The sequence below is a fragment of the Rutidosis leptorrhynchoides genome, chromosome 10, assembly GCF_046630445.1.
Source record: "Rutidosis leptorrhynchoides isolate AG116_Rl617_1_P2 chromosome 10, CSIRO_AGI_Rlap_v1, whole genome shotgun sequence".
NCBI lineage: Eukaryota > Viridiplantae > Streptophyta > Magnoliopsida > Asterales > Asteraceae > Rutidosis > Rutidosis leptorrhynchoides.
The window spans coordinates 219,283,867-219,304,897 of record NC_092342.1 but is presented as its reverse complement, the minus strand read 5'-3'; the positions used below and the strand labels follow the sequence as shown (position 1 = coordinate 219,304,897).

The following is a 21,031-nucleotide window of genomic DNA, read 5'->3' as shown; positions in this document are numbered from 1 at the left end:
TTGCATACAAGGACAATTTACACATACTAGTGGATGTATAAAAAAAATAAAGTTGAATACTTTGTGATAAATTGGCTATTAAAATCGAAACAAGTATTTCTTTTAAAGATTGGAAAGTCTAGACTCTAGACCATTGGTTTTAAATTTTTAATCAATGAACAATTGGCTCTAGGAGTAAAAAGGGAAATATAAATAAAGTTAGTGTGTATGGATAAAAAAATGGTTACGAGGATCACCTCCCAATTAAAATATTAATATATGCAGATGACTGTAGGTTGGATTTCAATGTGTGTGTGATTCATTCAACGGAATCTTATTTGTGTGGAAGTAGCAAGCGGCCATTTGATATTCCTAGAAACTGGATTTTACATTTTACAAAAAGCAAACAGATTGTAAAGAATGGTCAAGTCTATCTACATCTCAATTATACCATGGTACACCAACTCACTTCACGATTTCATAAGCCTCCTGTCCTCCTCCTATCTGCTAGCTTCATTATGTTGACTCATCATGCCTGCCATATCGCAACACCACATATATTAGTAATGAGTAGTGACTTGCATCATGTATACCAAACCTAATCCAATTTTAAACCCAAACAAACCAATAAAAACCTTCAATTCAAACTAAGACACACCGGCCAGCTCGATTCAGTTTGATGGCAGGGTTTACATTATTGTCAAGGTTGGAAAAGTCGTGGGACTAAGATGAGTCGGTCGGGACTTTGAAACGACTAGTCAGTTGAGTTGGGGTCGAGGACTAGTCGGACGTTGGCTAAAACGTTATCTTTTAGTACAAAATCTCTCTCTCTCTCTCTCTCTCTCTCTCTCTCATGCACATATAAGTACAAAAAGATTCAAAAATTTCAAACGTGACAAATTAACAAAATCCAAGTATAAAAAGATTCAAAATTTGACCTAAACTTTGACCAAACTTGACTTACTTAGACCGACTTTGACCCGACTTTTTAGTGTTGACCGACTTATTAAACGTTTTTGGGCGAACAGGACGGGCTACTTTAACAAACCAACTATCGGCCGAGACGGCCGCCATTTACAACACTGATTATTGTTACTATAACTATAATAGATAACAGATTATTACATGTAAAGGTTCCTACTCCAAGGTATATAAATACTGTAAGGAAGTACTTACAAGTTGACAAAATCAAAAACCCAATTCCTACTTATAGTCTATAAATCCTAGGCAACTAGGCAACACAGAACAAGTTATATCTACATCGGGGAAAAAAAAAAAAAAAAAAAAACTGATTAATTAAATACGTTCAAATTTATTTTGAAAAGGAAGCAAACCCGATTAATTTCCTACCGAATCAAACCGATCAGTTTGATTCAATCCAGTTATATAACAGAACAGTTGCATTAATACAATCTGATCTAGTGATTTCATAAAACTCCAAGTTCTAAGCATACCTTTAGATGAATATATTTGATGCAGTTCATGGAGAATCTTGTGAGGATACTCCATCGTCATCATCATCATCCTCGTCCATTACTTCAACCACTTTACGATCATTATTTGACGAACTATGATGACCATGAGTTACCCCATCAGAATCACCAGTATCATCATCATCATCATCCTCGGCACAATCTTCTGTATCCGAGTTAGATGCAATCCCTTTTTCACAGTCACTCTCTATTTCACCACCAAATTGTCCCTGCATCTCTGGGCCTACAATCCCTATCATTTTAGTAAGTGCTTCATGCTCAGAGTTCCTTACAATACCAGTTTGACTCTCAGCAGCCACACTAGCAGAATCATGCAAAATCCCGCCACCACCGCCGCCGCCACTTCCCGGAGACTCATTCTCTCCGTGGCATGAAGGAGCGGTACTGCAAGCCCAGCTCCCAGCAACTTCAGAAGCCAACAGATCAGCAGTTCTAATGGTGTCTCCAGCTTCTGTATCTTCTTCAATCGGGTCCTTCGATTGATGTAAATTCTCACCATCAGTTTCTATTCTTTCCTCCTCGTTGTCTATCATCATTGTATCCCCAGCAGCCAGCTTGTTCAAGTCAATATGTTGGTCAAGCCCCTGTGTTTCAGTTTCCAAAACCCGTTCGGTTTCGATAGCAGCCGTATTGCCGCCCTCAATATCAGATCCAAACGCACCCTTACCACATGGATCAAAACTGGTAAACTCGGCTTCTTGAGTTTCTTCACAAGTTCCTTGATTTCGAGCATCGCAATCATGCTTCTCAGTTACACTGGCTTTGTCACTTGATGTCTCAGCTTCATCTCCGCCTCCACCTTTGGTGGAAGTGCTTGAATCTGCCGCCTTATTGCCGCCACTACACTGAGACCCAATTGCTTCTTTACTTTGACGGAGCAAATCTATCGGATTTTGGTTACCGATGTTAGAATTGATATCGACTGACATGTTCTCATAATTCTCCTCATCTTCTAGCGTTTTCTGCATAGATTTTAACTGTTCTTGCTGCTTTGCAAATAAGCTAGAGATTTCCTCTGTCGTTGAATAGAATGCCCGAAGCTGGGTTTCCCTGCATACAAACCGTGTAATCTAAACAACCGAGAACTCTCTGAAAAAATGAAAACGCATCATATGAAGGTAGGAGAAATCGATTGGGTTGACTTGTAACACTATTTGTTACAGTATATGCTTAAATTTTGTTTAGAAACAGTTAGTGTGTCAGATATGATTAAAATTGAATAATAATTTTACTTTCAGAACGACATGGTCAAGGAAGTGAAATGCATAAAAATACATAATTCGACCCATTTGACCCGTCTCCTTATTGACTATTGTTGCCCATTTGACCCATTATAGATAAAAAAAAAAAATGTAACCTTACTTTTCCACATGTAAGTGAATGGGTCAAAAATGCCACTTACACTATTTTCGGACTCTCATCAAAAGTTGTACCATTCTCATCATTACATTATAAAATGGTATTCATTTGTATCAACGGGGGCCCCTTAGTTTCCTTACTGACAGGTATATAAGTTTGAAGTATGAGGGTTAAAATTCAGGCAAGCAGTGAAATAGAAGTAACCTAAGATTTAGAGTTATTACCGAAGCATTATCCTTTCACGGGCAGCTTTTAGCTTACGTTTTTCATATTCAAGGTCCCACATTGCAGCATTGATCTCAAGTTCAAGAGCAGAAACCTTAGCCCAGGCCTCTTCCCTAGCTGCCTGCTAAACACACAAAAAGACATAATTTTAAGGTAACGGGGGGGCATTGTAAAGCAGCATAATATACCCATTCTAAGGTTATTGATGGTGCTGATTAAAATATCAAATGAAGATAACATGAATCAATATACAGAAACCCCTACCTTTTCGCTTTCAAGTTCTTTCTTCAACATGGTAGTTTCATGCCGAAGGTCTTCTACCTTCTGCAAATGCATAATCACAAAAAGTGTGATCATAATCGACTTCAGACATACCAAACTTAAGATAGCACCCTATAAGATATTATGTTAGAAGAAGTTCTAGAAGATGTTCATACTCTTTTAGCAATAGAAGAAACCTGTTGCTCTTTAGAAAGCTCGGACTCAAGTTGCCGGACCTTGTTCTCGGACCCAACCAATTTCTGTCTAGTGTCTTCCTGTTGTAGAAGCAAGAGACGGCGAACGATTAAGTGTTAAAGAACTAGCTAATTAATGCAAACATCAAGGTACAAGATGGCAGTGCAAATTTACCAATTTGGATCTCAAAGTCTCCACCAATAAACACCTTTCCTTTTCTGATTCCTGAATAGTAAACACGTGAACGTTAGTATCTATTTTATGCTGCGTTGAGACACAGCAAACCACTTCATCATCATCATTATAAAAACCTATTCTCAAACCTGAAGCTTATTGATAATTTCCTGCTGCTCGTGTTCTCGTCTAAGAGAAGCATCCGAGAGCCGCTTCAATTCCTCCTGAGCTTCTGCTTTGACCCTCTGTATTGCGGCTGTCAAGTTAGCCACAGCCTTTTCTCGATCATCTTTTCTTTGTTCTCTCTCTTCTTCTAGAAGAGCCTTGAGTTCAGCTATGGATGTATTTTGGCTAAAAAGATAAGATAAAAATTTAATATCTTATCCAGATCATTATATCATGAGTCTATTAAGCAGCACAACACAAACTTACTTCAGCACTTCATTCAAAAGAATAATAAGCGTTAAGAATTACTAACAAAACGAGTTCTTACTTCTTTCGGAAAAAAAAAATAAAAAAAAATAAAACCTATTTATCCAGGAAAGATAAGACAGTAACCATTAATCATATGAAGTTTCAGAGCATCATCAGTTTATCTTTAAATAAACTTAACTTTTATCGTTGAGTTAATATTATGGCTTAGGAACATGAATAGCAATCTCCTAAACTGTCTTACGATGGTAAAACTATATTTATACCCATAAGAGAGTTTATTTTGAGCATTTGAACAATAAGTGGTTCATCAAATTTATACTAGCATGAATATAACTGTAGCAGCCACCGTATCTGTCACTCATGCATGATGGTAACTAAGAAAACTTCAATTCATCTATAGGTATATTTGTTTTCAGATAGTATGCCTCTAGATTAGGAATGCACTACATAAACATTTCCAAATAATATAAATATGACATATAATGATATAATTGATGATTATATTGTCTTTATAAGCAATAGAAAACTTGAATTTGCATTTTGTTCAAGAATCATACTGCTTTATAATAAAGAGAGCTTCCAGATATGCAAATATCCATAATAGAGAAAGTATTGTTGGCCCCTACGTAGCAGCCTTGTGGTTGAATACATCACATGGAATAAGACAAAGTATAAACTGATCGTTTGATCTCAACTAAATTATGTCACTCACCTACGCATTATTTCATTTGCTTCGGTACAGCTCTGCATAGACGCATCGAGTCTTTCCTTAAGGTCAACCATAGCATGTTTTTGTTCTGAACTAGTCTTATTTACTTCGTCTAATTCTCTTTGTTTTGCTTCAAACATAGTGCGCATCTCTTTGAGCTCATCAATGTAGGTGTTTGTAATGGACTCCTTCAAGTTCTTCTTTTCCTGAAAATATGAAACAGAGAAGTCAGTTGCTACATGAGAACAACCCATAAAAACACACACATGAAGATGAAACATAAAGACCCAACTATGTTGAACATACAACTTCATGAAGCTCGATTGATGTATGGTGTTCATTACGTAATTGATTAACAGTTGCAACTTGAACTTCCAATTGCTCCCTTAATTCCTACATGTGAATTAAAAGTAACAAGTCAAGACACCAAAACTATCATCAATCAAAATCGAAGGTGAATCGAAGTTAAAATAAGAACATACCGTATTTGACCGTTGGAGTCTCCGAAAATCATCAAGAGAAATGGGACCTTCGGAAGAACCGATACCAATTCCTCTTTGTCGCTTGGTTTCAGAGCCAAACGTGTCTTTGTACACAACATGATAAATATAGGTAAGTACACACACATACACATACATATACATATACATATATAAATGTAGTGGAGGTTCATATGAGAACCAATAAAATTTTAAGAACCGTAAGAACTCAATATATAAGTGCTTGTTCACATATTATAATATTGAAACATTTATAAAAATGTTATATGAAGAAAGATAAACCTTAAAAACCATAAAATTATGTGTTAAACTAAATTTAACTAACTTTAAACATTTGTTTACATGTGAACAATTTTAAATTGTTCACATGAAAACAAATTATTTTGACGTACTTTTACACGTAAATTAGTAGTTTTCGACCTTTTTTGCTTCTCATTCTGACATATGTTAATGTTAACATGTTCGTGAAGATAATCACATTGTGAACAAACATGTATTTGAATGGTTCTTATGAGTTCATTGTCTTAAATCCTAAAGCATTCACACGGTGCTCTTAAAGTTTAAATACTTAAATATGGGAAAACCCAATTCTACACTTTTAATTGCAACATTAATACAGTACCCTACCAACTACTAATCTACTAGAACTAAATAAAGAAACCATTTCATATCATAAAAACTCAAATTCTTATGATGGAAACAAAAATACAATATTTTTAACCACACAAGTTATTAACACCATTTAAAATATAATATTAGAGTCACATATCTGATACAATACATGTACAACATACCTCAATTCATGTACAATTCATGATTGTTCTTTTAAATACAAAATCTAAATAAATCAGTATAAACAAATTTACATTCGTCTATAATTACACATCCATAAAAAACTATCTTATGTTCAACTTTATAATACTACAACATACTTTCCTTATCCTCGTAGTACTTTGTAATATGTTGATCTTTGTCATATAATTCACATCAGTTTTGTAACGGTTGATAACATCATTTTTGGCCAATTTCAACAACTTATCCATTGCATAGTGTGTGTGGGAGCGGGCGCGTGTGTGTACAACAACAACAACAACGAAACCCAATACCACATGAGTGGTGTAGGGGGAGGTGAGATGTAGACAATCCTTCCCCTATCCGAGAATAGAAAAACAAGTCATTTCTCCACACAGAAAAGTAGAGAAGGTCATCCTTCTCTCTATTCGACGGATAAAGAGATTGCTTCCGAGTGGACCTCCGGCCAAATAGTAGGACCTCCAAGTGGTCGCAGATACTAGTCAGAGTATTCATATTGCAATGGCAATCCATTTAAAGGTCATTGATGTTGACACACTAATAATATATTCATATTAACATTGAACAACGGATGACATATGAATGGGGAAGTCCAATGATCGATTATGAGACTTATCTGTCTTAAAAAATTTCACACACAAGAAACTAAATATGTGGACTTTCATGCATTAATAGAGTACATATTGCTGCAACGGCCACAGCTTAAGTGTACTATACTAGTATCATTCTAGTCCTTCAATATATTGACGTGAAGATCATCTTACGTAAAAAATCCTTCTTTTTGGTTTTTGATAAATTTTATTTCACAAAAATTAATAAAGAGATCAATGTTGATTGGTTCACATAAGAAAATGATAAAATATATCTGGTAAGGATGTACATACCTGCTTTTCTTTTTAGAGGCGGGCTATCTGCCTCTGATATAGGTGTGAGAACTTCTCGGAACACGAACGCATAAGCAACTTCTGTTTTCATGATAAAATTATTGATTTAGACATAGCGCCATAAGAAACCAAAAAGAACAAAAGACATACCATGTTGAGGAGGTGCTGCAAACGATATGATATCTCCATGATGTAGTTTGGACTCAGGGCTAGTCTTATTTAACTTTTCCCAATTCAGAAATGTCCCATTTGTGCTGTAGAAAGTTAGATAATGTAAAAAAAAGTTCACTCCACAGTTTACCAGATAGGCTCCACTTAATAAAAAAGATAAACCAACCTAGTATCTTTCAAGAAGCCGCAGTAAAAGAGTCTGGATTGACCTTCTGCATCTTCGGTAGCAACCTTCTTCCTATATATTTTGCAATGATGCTGACTAATTTGATTTGACAAAATCTGAAACCGCGTATCGGTTACTGTTCGGCCAATGAGATGCTCATCACAAGTTAAAAGCATATTTATTCCCTAGTTAAACAATAAAATATTATCAGTGTAATCTCATTATATGAACACGCTATCTAGAAGCTTATCTTTAACCATGTTAAATTTTAAAAGAAGTAATTTCCCATAAATAAGGACATCTTGACTCTGGTGTCAGATCTACTTGGCTAATAACCGATCAACACGCAATCTCTTACAAAAACGGAGGGTACATACCTATCATCTTACCATGATTTAGGAAAAGAAATCAAACCAAAACACATCAACTAAAGGCAACTGCAAGACAAACTATGTCTATGTTCAACAGTGTTCATTCTTGTAAGACACAACGTGAAAAGAAGTTAAATAGACACTTAACTTAATGCCGAATCTACTCCGCTTATCACAGACCGTAATCAGAATTTCCAAAGGCTAATACGAGTAGTCCACACTGACTGTAAACTCATGGAATTCTAAAAAAAATCATAACATTTCTACAAGATAAGCAGCATTTTTTAACTTGAATTTCACAACGCTTGAACAATTTGCATCGATTTGGAAGTCGTAAGGGTATTCCGCATAAACCATTTCATAACATGATTCAAGCAATAATACAATCAATCAAGAATCACATCAAATTTAGTAGCGGTAGATTTTGACTTGACGTAAAACCTACTTCACTGATCAGGAACCCAAACACAAATCGTTACAAACTGAAAAGCATTCTCACTCTACTGCTATCACATTTTAAACAGATAAAATAAAAGCAAAAGCATCGGATTAGAACAATTAAACAAGAGTCACGTTATATTTACCAACGCACATTATATAATTTTTACTTAATTGGCACATAGCTAACAAAATTTCATAGCATAATTTAAACACATCCAATTTAATATCAAATTAATCAAATTAACCTGACGGCGTTGGCGCGCTTTCGTAGAAATGGCGGTGAGTACGCCCCAAACATCAGGATCGGAGTACTGTAACGGCTGCGATGCAATTTTTGAAGCGACTGAGAGAATGAATTCTTGAGGACTCGAAGATTTACCTAACGAATCGGCGCCGTTGATCGGAGTTATAGGATCATTATTGTTGCCGCAAGTTTTAGGGCTAGGATTTAAAACCGCTGGTGGTCTATTTTCTTGAGAGGTGGAGTTAGGGTTTGATGAAGGTTTTTCTTGGAGATTGTTGTTATCAATCGCAATGTCAGCCATCGATTAATTGATTGACTGTGAAGAATTTTTCTTGGAAATGGCGGGGAATGTTCGAGTATAAACCCTAGAATTTTAGCGCCATAACTGAAGTTTGTCGAAGACGCTGGTGTAGTAGTAACGGAATTCACTAGTTTCGGGGAAATTTTCTTATTTATATGCGAAGTGCAATAGTAAGAATCACTACGAAGAAAGTGTTTTGGAAGTGGCCGAGTTTTTTTTTTTTTCGCTAAGTTATCGACGTCACGTCTTCTTCTTCAACCTTGACATGTGTTGGTTTTGTTCACGTTTGTTAAGTCGAGCAAAGCAAACATATTCATGACTTGAGGCTCTGTTCGAGAGTTTTTCATTAAAAGAAATGAGAAGAAGGAGAATGAAATGTGGAAGGAAAGTTTGGAAGGATAATCGCATGTAATTTTACTTTCATTTCTTTTCATTCTCATCAACAAAAAACTAGGGAAAACATATTTAATTTTCCCTTCCTTCCAAACTCTTTCATTTCTTTCACAAAAACATCTCTGAAACAGACCCTAATTGTCGTGGGTTTGGGGACAAAAAATGTTCGAGAACCGAAATTCTTCTTCGACCTTGACATGTGTTGGTTCTTTTGTAGCGTTTGTTAATTCGAGTAAAGTCAAGCCATATTTGAAAGGACCCGTTCATATACATTATAAACGATTCACAATAGTTGATTACATTGCGAGGTATTTGACCTCTATATGATACATTTTACAAACATTGCATTCGTTTTTAAAAGACAACCTTTCTTTACAACGAAAGTTGACAGGCATGCATACCATTTTCATAATATCCACTATCCATCTATAATTGACCTAATAATAATCTTGATGAAATCAATGACTCGAATGCAACGTCTTTCGAAATATGTCATGAATGATTCCAAGTAAGATCTCTAAAATGAGCTAATGCACAGCGAAAGATTTCTTTAATACCTGAGAATAAACATGCTTTAAAGTGTCAACCAAAAGGTTGGTGAGTTCATTAGTTTATCATAAACGATCATTTTCATCATTTTAATAGACCACAAGATTTTCATTTCCATTTCTCATAAATATACGTCCCATGCATAGAGACAAAAATCATTCATATGGATTGAACACCTGGTAACCGACATTAACAAGATGCATATAGAATATCCTCATCATTCCGGGACACCCATCGGACATGATAAACTCGAAGTACTAAAGCATTCCAAATTCCATAATGGAGGTTGTTAGTTCCCGTAGATCTACCTTTAGGATTCGCGTCAATCAGGGGCCAATTCCATAATTCTTAGGCTACCAAGCTAAAAGGGGCATATTCGATTTCGATAATTCAACCATATAATGTAGTTTCGATTACTTGTGTCTATTTCGTCAAACATTTATAAAAGTAGTGCATGTATTCTCAGTCCCAAAAATATATATTGCAAAAGCATTTAAAAAGGGAGCAAATGAAACTCATCATACTGTATTTCGTAGTAAAAATACATATAACGTCATTGAACAAGTGCAAGGTTGGCCTCGGATTCACGAACCTAAATTAATTATATATATTTATATGTCGGTCAATATTTGTCTAACAATTTAGGTTATGTCATGGTGTATCACAATCCTAATACTCGAGACTAATATGAAAAGGTCAACAAAAGTCAATTTGACTCAAAATGATTTCCAAAATTTATACATGATTATTATATAGTTTAAATATCGTCGTTTTATATTTTTAAATATTTTTAAAAGATTTAATAGAGTAAATAATATAATTCATTTATTAATAAATAATAAAATTTTATATAAAAATATATTTTTATATATCTTAAGTAATAAAATTTATAAATTTCATTTAATATCATAAAAATATTATGATAGATTCTATTAAGGTAATTATATTATTTGTATTACATATTTATTTGATAAAATAACATTGATAATAATAATAATAAGTAAAAGTTGTATTTATTTTGTAATAATGATTATTATTATTCTATTAATAAAAATATCAATATTTATATTTACTAAAAAAATGATATTATGATAAAATGATAATTCTAATTATGATAACTTTAATATTTATGATACTTTTTAGTATTAACTTTAAAATAATAATTTATTTAAAATGATAATAATAATGATATTTTATAATAACAATGACATTTCTATTAAAATGATAATTTTTGTTAAAATGATAGTTTTAATATTAACGATACTTTTAATAATAATTGTAAGAATGAAAATAATAAGAACGATAATTTTATTTAAATCAATATCTTACAATATTTTAATTTCATCATGATACTCATACTCATTATTTCCTAATCAGTTTGTTAATAGCTTTTAATCTTCTTTTATATCGCGTTCATGTTACTGATAATAATAGTAATCATAATAATTAGATATTACTAATATTAGTTTTAATTATAATAATACTAATAATAATAAATATTATGATATTATTAATGATAATACTAATAACTATTTTAATGATAATAATAATAATACTAATTATAACTTTAATGATAATAACGATAGTAATAATAATAATAACAATAACAATTTTTAATGATAATAATAATAACAACAATAATAATAATAATAATAATAATAATAATAATAATAATAATAATAATAATAATAATAATAATAATAATAATAATAATAATAATAATAATAAAAATAATAATAATAATTAGATAAAAACTATAACGACGATAATAACGACGATAATAATAATCATTTTTAATAATAATACAAAAATTCAATTGACTATAACTTCTAATCCATTCATCGAAACCATTCGATATCTAAATTAAAAGTTCTTAATTTTTCGCTAGCTTTCCAACGACATGCATATCTTATACCCTATCTCAACCGCATATGTAACTAATTCAGGATTCAACATATTCTATCTAACGACAATATCAAAAATACAAGCATGCATAATCCTATGTACTCGAGCACTAGTCATGGATACACTATTAATATATAAAAGTTAGATTATGAGTACTCACGTATCAATATTGAGATTCAATATTGCAGGAAAGTATGTAGACGCAACGGAGACGATAAACACTAGGTTGATCTTACAAGCATACCCATGAACCATACCCATCACCTCCATAGCTATAACTCATAATTTCCTTAGCCCTATCCTACTCGCAGAACCATTTTGAAATCGCTCATACGTGTAGTGACCCGGAAAATCTCGACTAATTTTGAATCAAACTCTCGATACGATATTATATTTTTGACACGATAAGCAAAGTCTGTAATGTTGAGTCTCATAAATTTTGAACTGTCTCATGAATTCATTTGACCTTCGATTATTCCCGACGATTCACGAACAATTGTGTGTATATAAATATGTATGTATGTATATATATATATATATATATATATATATATATATATATATATATATATATATATATATATATATATATATATATGAAATTAGATAAGTATAAATGGTTATATTATTATTGTTAATATAACTAATAATATTATTAGTACCATTAATAATAAAAATATTTTTATTAAAGTCAATGTTAGATATATTATTAATATTAATACCAATAGAAAATACATAAATACATAAATATGAAAGTGGATATATATAAATAGATATGTTATTATTATTATTATTAGTAGTATTAATATTACTATTAATAATATTAGTATAATTAGTATTATTACTATAAATAATATTAGTGCTATATATATCATAATAATTATTATCATTATCATTAGTAATAATATTAATATTATACTTGTATTACTACTAGATAAAATATTAAGGATAGTATTATTATTATATTTATTAAAAGATTAATTATAATCTATAAATATAAATACATAAATATATAAGAGAAATACAAATAAAGATATAAGTATAAATATATAAATACTGATATGCAATCAGATTGAAAGGACCCGTCCTAATCCATCTGGACGAATACATTACATTTGGTTACATCGCGAGGTACTTGACCTCTATATAATACATTTTACAAACATTGCATTCGTTTTCAAAAGATAAACTTTCTTTACATCGAAAGTTGACGGCATGCATAACAATTCTTAATATATCCAACTATAATTAACTTAATAATAATCTTGATGAACTCAACGACTCGAATGCAACGTCTTTTAAAATATATCATGAATGACTCCAAGTAATATCTTTAAAATGAGCAAATGCACAGCGGAAGATTTCTTTCATACCTGAGAATAAACATGCTTTCAAGTGTCAACCAAAAGGTTGGTGAGTTCATGAGTTTATCATAAACAATAAAATTCATCATTTTTTATAGACCACAAGATTTAAATGTGCACGGTACAAATGGGCCCGAATCCTATACCCACCTGTAATGTACATGTGATATCTTTTAAATACAGTACACTTTTGTAAGACCCAAATATTTATTGTACATAATGTATTTATGGTGTACGATGCGTGTATGAAGTGTACGTGTTGCTTGCTCGAACGTCGAAGGAAACTGGACGTTGTCCGAAGTGACAAGGTGTGTACGTATCTTTTCAACCCTAAATAAAGTTTGAGTTGATGTTTCAAAGCCTTACCATTGGATAGAATATCTTATTACGTTTCCAACGATATTTGATTCATCGAAAACGGAGTTACGGTCGAAAAGTTATGGCCAAAACAAGTTGCTGAAACCTGTTTTGGGCTCGACCACAATTTCCAGTTATTTGGAGCGGCGCTCCACCTTCTGGCGCGGCGCGCCGATTGCTGCAGAGGCAATTTTCAGCCTTTTTAAAAGGTTTAAATGAGGGGTACTTTGGTCTTTTCAATTAGGGTCGGTTTGGGGTCATCAAGACTGACCTAGAACTCCATTGGAGCTCATTTTCACTCATCAAACACTCTCAGCAAACCCTAGAGAGAGAAACCCATTGTAAGTGAGAGAAAGCTCCATTTTGAGAAGAAGAAGTTTGATTCGGGTCAAGTCTCCGGTATTAAAGCTGTTCTACTCGTCAACGGCATCATTTTGGCGGTATTGGTAAGTTCAAACTCCGAACTTCATCTTTGTAATTTGATATTCAAGTTTAGGGTTTTGAACTAGTTAGTTATAAAACTCTTTTAGGAGGTGAAATGGGTAATTGTAACTAGTTATTGTTGATGTTGGTGGGTTTAGGATTGGATGATGATATTGTTAGTTTGTAAACTAATTTTATTGATGAAATCACTAGCTAACTTGGATTATTAGTGATTTGGGGTGTAAGTTCACAAATTGGGTGTTTTGACTAGTTTTAGGTCAAAATGGGTTTTTGTGTAAATGTTGGTCTAAAATGCATTTAAAGCCTAAAAGAGGTGTATTTAGGTATTTCGGAAACGCGGGAAATGGTCTCGTTAGTTTTGGACTTTCGAGTATCGTTAAAAGTGCAAAAAGGCGTAGATTGCACTTTATGTCAATTTGGGCGGGTCGTGAGTCCAAATGGGAGATTGGTTGATCAAACCTTGTGCAAAATGTATTAGTGGGACATAATCACTATTCGATTGTGATTATGAGTGGTTCAGGTGAGATTTGACTTAGTCAAAGTTGGTCAAGTGTATATAGTCGAAATTACACTTGTGATGTGTTAAGTCGAATAGGCTTAAGTTGTAGCTTATTTGCATGTATGATTTGCGTAGGTGATATACGTGAAGTCGGTGGAAGGAGTTCAAGTTTGCGAGTTGCACTTCTTCAAGTAATCGAGGTGAGTGGAATATTTATACATGTATGTATGTGGTTTATTTACTCGTACGCGATGTGGGCCTTTGGTGCCACATCGTGAGTAGTGGGCGTTATGTCACAAGTCAGTGACACTTCATAGTGTTCACAAGCCGGTGACACTAGGTGGTGCTTCACAAGTCGGTGATGCCACATGGAGGTTCACAAGTCGGTGACCCATATGTATTGATGGGGGTTCACAAGTCGGTGATACCCTTGGGTGATTCACAAGTCGGTGACACCCTATAGTGTTCACAAGTCGGTGACACTTAGTGGCGCTTCACAAGTCGGTGATGTCACACGGAGGTTCACAAGTCGGTGACCCATATGTATTGATGGGGGTTCACAAGTCGGTGATACCCTTGGGTGATTCACAAGTCGGTGACACCCTATAGTGTTCACAAGTCGGTGACACTTAGTGGCGCTTCACAAGTCGGTGATGTCACATGGAGGTTCACAAGTCGGTGACCCATATGTATTGATGGGGGTTCACAAGTCGGTGATACCCTTGGGTGATTCACAAGTCGGTGACACCCTATAGTGTTCACAAGTCGGTGACACTTAGTGGCGCTTCACAAGTCGGTGATGTCACATGGCGTTCACAAGTCGGTGACCCATAGATATTGGTGGGTAGTTCACAAGTCGGTGACACCCTTTGATGAGTCACAAGTCGGTGACAACATACGAGTGAGACTCGACGTTATTGGTCGTCTACAAGTCGGTAGTGCCATAGCGAGGAACGGTTTGTTATATTTATGCATTATTGTGATTTAGTATATTATTGTTGCGATTTATATACTAACGTTGTTGCTAGTCGTATGTTTGGTGTTGCTAGCTCATTTATGCATTTTGTTTGCATGGTATTGTAAGTGGATGCGTGTAGGTAAATTACATATGTATATGTATAAGTATTGCATTCACTAAGTGTTAGCTTACCCTCTCGTTGTTGACTTTTTTATAGATTGCATGGATGCGGAGGCTCGGGTAAGCGGGGACTAGTGGACTTGCGTAGTTGCTTTAGAAGGCTTGCTTTTGGATTGATTAGGATTGGGTAGCATATCCCCAATCGCCATGCTCGGCCTTTATTTTGTATTACAAATCATGTGGTTGAAAATTTGTATTTTCGTACGAAAGTCGTAAAACGGCCGATGTGGGCCCGGTCTTCGTAAAACTAATTTTATTAATGGGACGTGTTAGTTCTACATATATTAATGTATGGTTAAAAGCGTTTTGTCTAAATACGCCGGGAAGTGGTCAAACATTTTCGCACTTCATGACTTTTTGGACAGGCCAGTTTGGCGCGTCGCGCGGCCATATGGCGCGCCGCGCCACCTGCTGAACAAAGAAATTTTTTTTTTGTTTTGGTAAATTTCACGTGGTCGATTGTATATCGGGTTGGGATGTTACAAGTGGTATCAGAGCATGGTCTAAGGGATTTAGGTGACTTGAGATAGGTGCCTAGACTTAGACTTTTGTGTGTGCTAAATTTGTTGCGGGACTTGTAGGATTACGGGTCGGAATGGGTTTAGTTAGTGCCTTGTTTATAGGTTGACTAACATTTATATTAGTAATGCGGATATTATTAATATGCTATTGTGCTGTGATAATGATTCTTGTGTTGTGTTTTGTTTGTGTTTGCGGTTGCATATATCATCAAGAGAGGCGGTCGTTGTACTAACGAGTCGATACGACATGTATGCGTAATAAGGACTTGCAAACCTTATTACGGGTGCAAATCGTGTCTAGCAAGTGATGTACGACGAGTGTTTAGCAAGATGGGGTGGTATTGTGTGTGTGCTTTATACGTTCGTGATCTAATCGCTTTGCATTCCTTAGAATGGCGACGGGAAATGGGATCGAGACGAACGACGCTGAGTTTAAAGCTAGAGTTACACGTATGTTAGGCGATTGTAGTAGTATTCGGATGTTAGAGCGTGTTCGCTTTCGTGTTGAAGTTGATGATCCATGAGGTTCGTCGGGTGGATGAAACCCCTGAGATCAAGTGTTTGATCTAGATGAATGTTGGTAATGGAGTCTACGGGACGCAACGTTAGGTGCCTCTTTCATACCTACTAGTGTGGTATTCGACTCCGATGGTGTTACGGTTACATTGAGCATAGGGTACCGGCAAGAAAACCCTTAGGTGTTGACCGAGGCGGGTTAACCAAGTGAGTTTGACTAACCGAGTAGGGTTAATCAATTAGATGTTAGGTGTTGACCGAGGCGGGTTAACCAAGTGAGTTTGACTTACCGAGTAGGGTTAATCAATTAGATGTTAGGTGTTGACCGAGGCGGGTTAACCAAGTGAGTTTGACTAACCGAGTAGGGTTAATCAATTAGATGTTAGGTGTTGACCGAGGCGGGTTAACCAAGTGAGTTTGACTAACTGAGTCGGGTTAATTAATTAGATGTTAGGTGTTGACCGAGGCGGGTTAACCAAGCGAGTTTGACTAACCAAGTCGGGTTAATCAATTAGATGTTAGGTTTTGACCGAGGTGGGTTAACCAAGTGAGTTTGACTAACCGAGTCGGGTTAATTAATTAGATGTTAGGTGTTGACCGAGGCGGGTTAACCAAGCGAGTTTGACTAACCGAGTCGGGTTAATCAATTAGATGTTAGGTGTTGACCAAGGCGGGTTAACCAAGTGAGTTTGACTAACCAAGTCGGGTTAATCAATTAGATGTTAGGTGTTGACCGAGGCGGGTTAACCAAGTGAGTTTGACTAACCGAGTAGGGTTAATCAATTAGATGTTAGGTGTTGACCAAGGCGGGTTAACCAAGTGAGTTTGACTAACCGAGTCGGGTTAATTAATTAGATGTTAGGTGTTGACCGAGGCGGGTTAACCAAGCGAGTTTGACTAACCGAGTCGGGTTAATCAATTAGATGTTAGGTGTTGACCGAGGCGGGTTAACCAAGCGAGTTTGACTAACCGAGTCGGGTTAATCAATTAGATGTTAGGTGTTGACCGAGGCGGGTTAACCAAGTGAGTTTGAATAACCGAGTCGAGTTAATCAATTTGATGTTAGGTATTGACCGAATGTGTTTGACTAACCAAGTTGGGTTAATCATTTGTCGTTAGAGGTTTGACCAAGTCGGGTTGACCAAGTAAGTTTGACTTAACCAAGTCGGGTTAATCAATTAGGTGATAGGTGTTGATCGAGGCGGGTTGACCAAGCGTGTTTGACTAACCAGTTCGGGTTAATTGTTTTGGTGTGGAGGCTTAACCAAGTCGGGTGTAACCATGAGGTGATTAGATTGTTACTTGTATTGTTCTCCATAATGGTTAGCGTAGAAATGGTATGCCGTTCGAGAGGCGTTTACGTTGACCAAGTATGTGTGCAAGAAGAGTCACGGATGTTGACTATCTTTGATGTGTGTAGTTTTCGGCCAGTCTTCATGATTGTTGGATGTGTGATCTATTGGTGGTTTTATACACCGAGAGTGGGATCGTGAGGACCATGTTGTGTGATTAGTGATTGCGATAGCCGTGTTTCGCTCACGTGTTGTTACGGGTGTGACAATAGTCGATTTTGGATACCTTAGGATTAGCGTTGCCATAGTCGTTTTGGGCGCTTTTGGTTTTAGTCGTTGCTTATGATGTTAGGATAGTGGCGTATTGGTTGTATTGCACACTACAAAGGATGTTTAGTGGTAAGAGTAATCCGTGAGGATTCATGTGGTTCGATCTTCAACGTTCGGATTGTTGACTTTAGGTTGAGACTTGGTCACTTTTAGCGTTGTCCGTGGTAAAGGTACGCTAAGGAATTTATATCTCGGTACGAGGTTGGTTGAGTTTTTCCCGATATGGGAAATTGAGCAGGTTTTAGTGCTCGGATTGTGGTTTTGATAAATCACAGTTGACGATTTTAGTTGTTAAAAGTGACCCATTGGGAAGAATTGTCTAGGAAAGTTCGTATTGGGACTTGAGTGAGGATCGTTGAGTAGGTCCGGATTGGTTAAGTGGAGAAGATCACGAGGACGTGATCGAGTTTAAGTGGGGGAGAGTTGTAAGACCAAAATATTTATTGTACATAATGTATTTATGGTGTACGATGCGTGTATGAAGTGTACGTGTTGCTTGCTCGAACGTCGAAGGAAACTGGACGTTGTCCGAAGTGACAAGGTGTGTACGTATCTTTTTAACCCCAAATAAAGTTTGAGTTGATGTTTCAAAGCCTTACCATTGGATAGAATATCTTATTACGTTTCCAACGATATTTGATTCATCAAAAACGGAGTTACGGTCGAAAAGTTATGGCCAAAACAAGTTGCTGAAACCTGTTTTGGGCTCGACCACAATTTCCAGTTATTTGGAGCGGCGCTCCACCTTCTGGCGCGGCGCGCCGATTGCTGCAGAGGCAATTTTCAGCCTTTTTAAAAGGTTTAAATGAGGGGTACTTTGGTCTTTTTAATTAGGGTCGGTTTGGGGTCATCAAGACTGACCTAGAACTCCATTGGAGCTCATTTTCACTCATCAAACACTCTCATCAAACCCTAGAGAGAGAAACCCATTGTAAGTGAGAGAAAGCTCCATTTGGAGAAGAAGAAGTTTGATTCGGGTCAAGTCTCCGGTATTAAAGTTGTTCTACTCGTCAACGGCATCATTTTGGCGGTATTGGTAAGTTCAAACTCCGAACTTCATCTTTGTAATTTGATATTCAAGTTTAGGGTTTTGAACTAGTTAGTTATAAAACTCTTTTAGGAGGTGAAATGGGTAATTGTAACTAGTTATTGTTGATGTTGGTGGGTTTAGGATTGGATGATGATATTGTTAGTTTGTAAACTAATTTTATTGATGAAATCACTAGCTAACTTGGATTATTAGTGATTTGGGGTGTAAGTTCACAAATTGGGTGTTTTGACTAGTTTTAGGTCAAAATGGGTTTTTGTGTAAATGTTGGTCTAAAATGCATTTAAAGCCTAAAAGAGGTGTATTTAGGTATTTCGGAAACGCGGGAAATGGTCTCGTTAGTTTTGGACTTTTGAGTATCGTTAAAAGTGCAAAAAGGCGTAGATTGCACTTTATGTCAATTTGGGCGGGTCGTGAGTCCAAATGGGAGATTGGTTGATCAAACCTTGTGCAAAATGTATTAGTGGGACATAATCACTATTCGATTGTGATTATGAGTGGTTCGGGTGAGATTTGACTTAGTCAAAGTTGGTCAAGTGTATATAGTCGAAATTACACTTGTGATGTGTTAAGTCGAATAGGCTTAAGTTGTAGCTTATTTGTATGTATGATTTGCGTAGGTGATATACGTGAAGTCGGTGGAAGGAGTTCAAGTTTGCGAGTTGCACTTCTTCAAGTAATCGAGGTGAGTGGAATATTTATACATGTATGTATGTGGTTTATTTACTCGTACGCGATGTGGGCCTTTGGTGCCACATCGTGAGTAGTGGGCGTTATGTCACAAGTCGGTGACACTTCATAGTGTTCACAAGCCGGTGACACTAGGTGGTGCTTCACAAGTCGGTGATGCCACATGGAGGTTCACAAGTCGGTGACCCATATGTATTGATGGGGGTTCACAAGTCGGTGATACCCTTGGGTGATTCACAAGTCGGTGACACCCTATAGTGTTCACAAGTCGGTGACACTTAGTGGCGCTTCACAAGTCGGTGATGTCACACGGAGGTTCACAAGTCGGTGACCCATATGTATTGATGGGGGTTCACAAGTCGGTGATACCCTTGGGTGATTCACAAGTCGGTGACACCCTATAGTGTTCACAAGTCGGTGACACTTAGTGGCGCTTCACAAGTCGGTGATGTCACATGGAGGTTCACAAGTCGGTGACCCATATGTATTGATGGGGGTTCACAAGTCGGTGATACCCTTGGGTGATTCACAAGTCGGTGACACCCTATAGTGTTCACAAGTCGGTGACACTTAGTGGCGCTTCACAAGTCGGTGATGTCACATGGCGTTCACAAGTCGGTGACCCATAGATATTGGTGGGTAGTTCACAAGTCGGTGACACCCTTTGATGAGTCACAAGTCGGTGACAACATACGAGTGAGACTCGACGTTATTGGTCGTCTACAAGTCGGTAGTGCCATAGCGAGGAACGGTTTGTTATATTTATGCATTATTGTGATTTAGTATATTATTGTTGCGATTTATATACTAACGTTGTTGCTAGTCGTATGTTTGGTGTTGCTAGCTCATTTATGCATTTTGTTTGCATGGTATTGTAAGTGGATGCCTGTAGGTAAATTACATATGTATATGTATAAGTATTGCATTCACTAAGCGTTAGCTTACCCTCTCGTTGTTGACTTTTTTATAGATTGCATGGATGCGGAGGCTCGGGTAAGCGGGGACTAGTGGACTTGCGTAGTTGCTTTAGAAGGCTTGCTTTTGGATTGATTAGGATTGGGTAGCATATCCCCAATCGCCATGCTCGGCCTTTATTTTGTATTACAAATCATGTGGTTGAAAATTTGTATTTTCGTACGAAAGTCGTAAAACGGCCGATGTGGGCCCGGTCTTCGTAAAACTAATTTTATTAATGGGACGTGTTAGTTCTACATATATTAATGTATGGTTAAAAGCGTTTTGTCTAAATACGCCGGGAAGTGGT

At 36.1% G+C, this 21,031-nt stretch overlaps 1 protein-coding gene across 3 annotated transcripts; it reads right to left on the bottom strand.

Annotated features, from left to right (window-relative positions):
- Nucleotides 1-271: 271 nt before the first annotated feature.
- Nucleotides 272-9,052, bottom strand: LOC139872555 (uncharacterized). Of its 3 annotated transcripts, none has more exons than XM_071860449.1 (14): nucleotides 8,422-9,052; nucleotides 7,365-7,549; nucleotides 7,178-7,281; nucleotides 7,028-7,108; nucleotides 5,313-5,416; nucleotides 5,137-5,223; nucleotides 4,834-5,036; nucleotides 3,836-4,037; nucleotides 3,687-3,737; nucleotides 3,494-3,592; nucleotides 3,321-3,380; nucleotides 3,056-3,180; nucleotides 1,434-2,522; nucleotides 272-514 (listed from the first exon to the last, which is right to left on the bottom strand). In XM_071860449.1, the coding sequence occupies exons 1-13, from the start codon at nucleotides 8,719-8,721 to the stop codon at nucleotides 1,460-1,462; spliced, it is 2,664 nt and encodes an 887-aa protein (XP_071716550.1). In that variant the 5' UTR covers nucleotides 8,722-9,052; the 3' UTR covers nucleotides 272-514; nucleotides 1,434-1,459. The 3 variants fall into 3 exon arrangements, with proteins under 3 accessions (XP_071716550.1, XP_071716551.1, XP_071716553.1); XM_071860450.1 differs by having other exon boundaries at nucleotides 3,056-3,177; XM_071860452.1 differs by having other exon boundaries at nucleotides 3,515-3,592.
- Between the last annotated feature and the right edge of the window lie 11,979 nt (nucleotides 9,053-21,031).

What these genes read in the sequence shown, in the direction of transcription:
- LOC139872555 (XM_071860449.1), bottom strand. Translation starts at nt 8,721, where the DNA reads ATGGCTGACATTGCGATTGATAACAACAATCTCCAAGAAAAACCTTCA. An exon ending in GCCTCTAAAAAGAAAAGCAG is followed by an intron (nt 5,417 to 7,027) that starts GTATGTACATCC and finishes TTGTGTACAAAG; the next exon opens with ACACGTTTGGCTCTGAAACC. An exon ending in AGACTTTGAGATCCAAATTG is followed by an intron (nt 3,593 to 3,686) that starts GTAAATTTGCAC and finishes CTTCTACAACAG; the next exon opens with GAAGACACTAGACAGAAATT.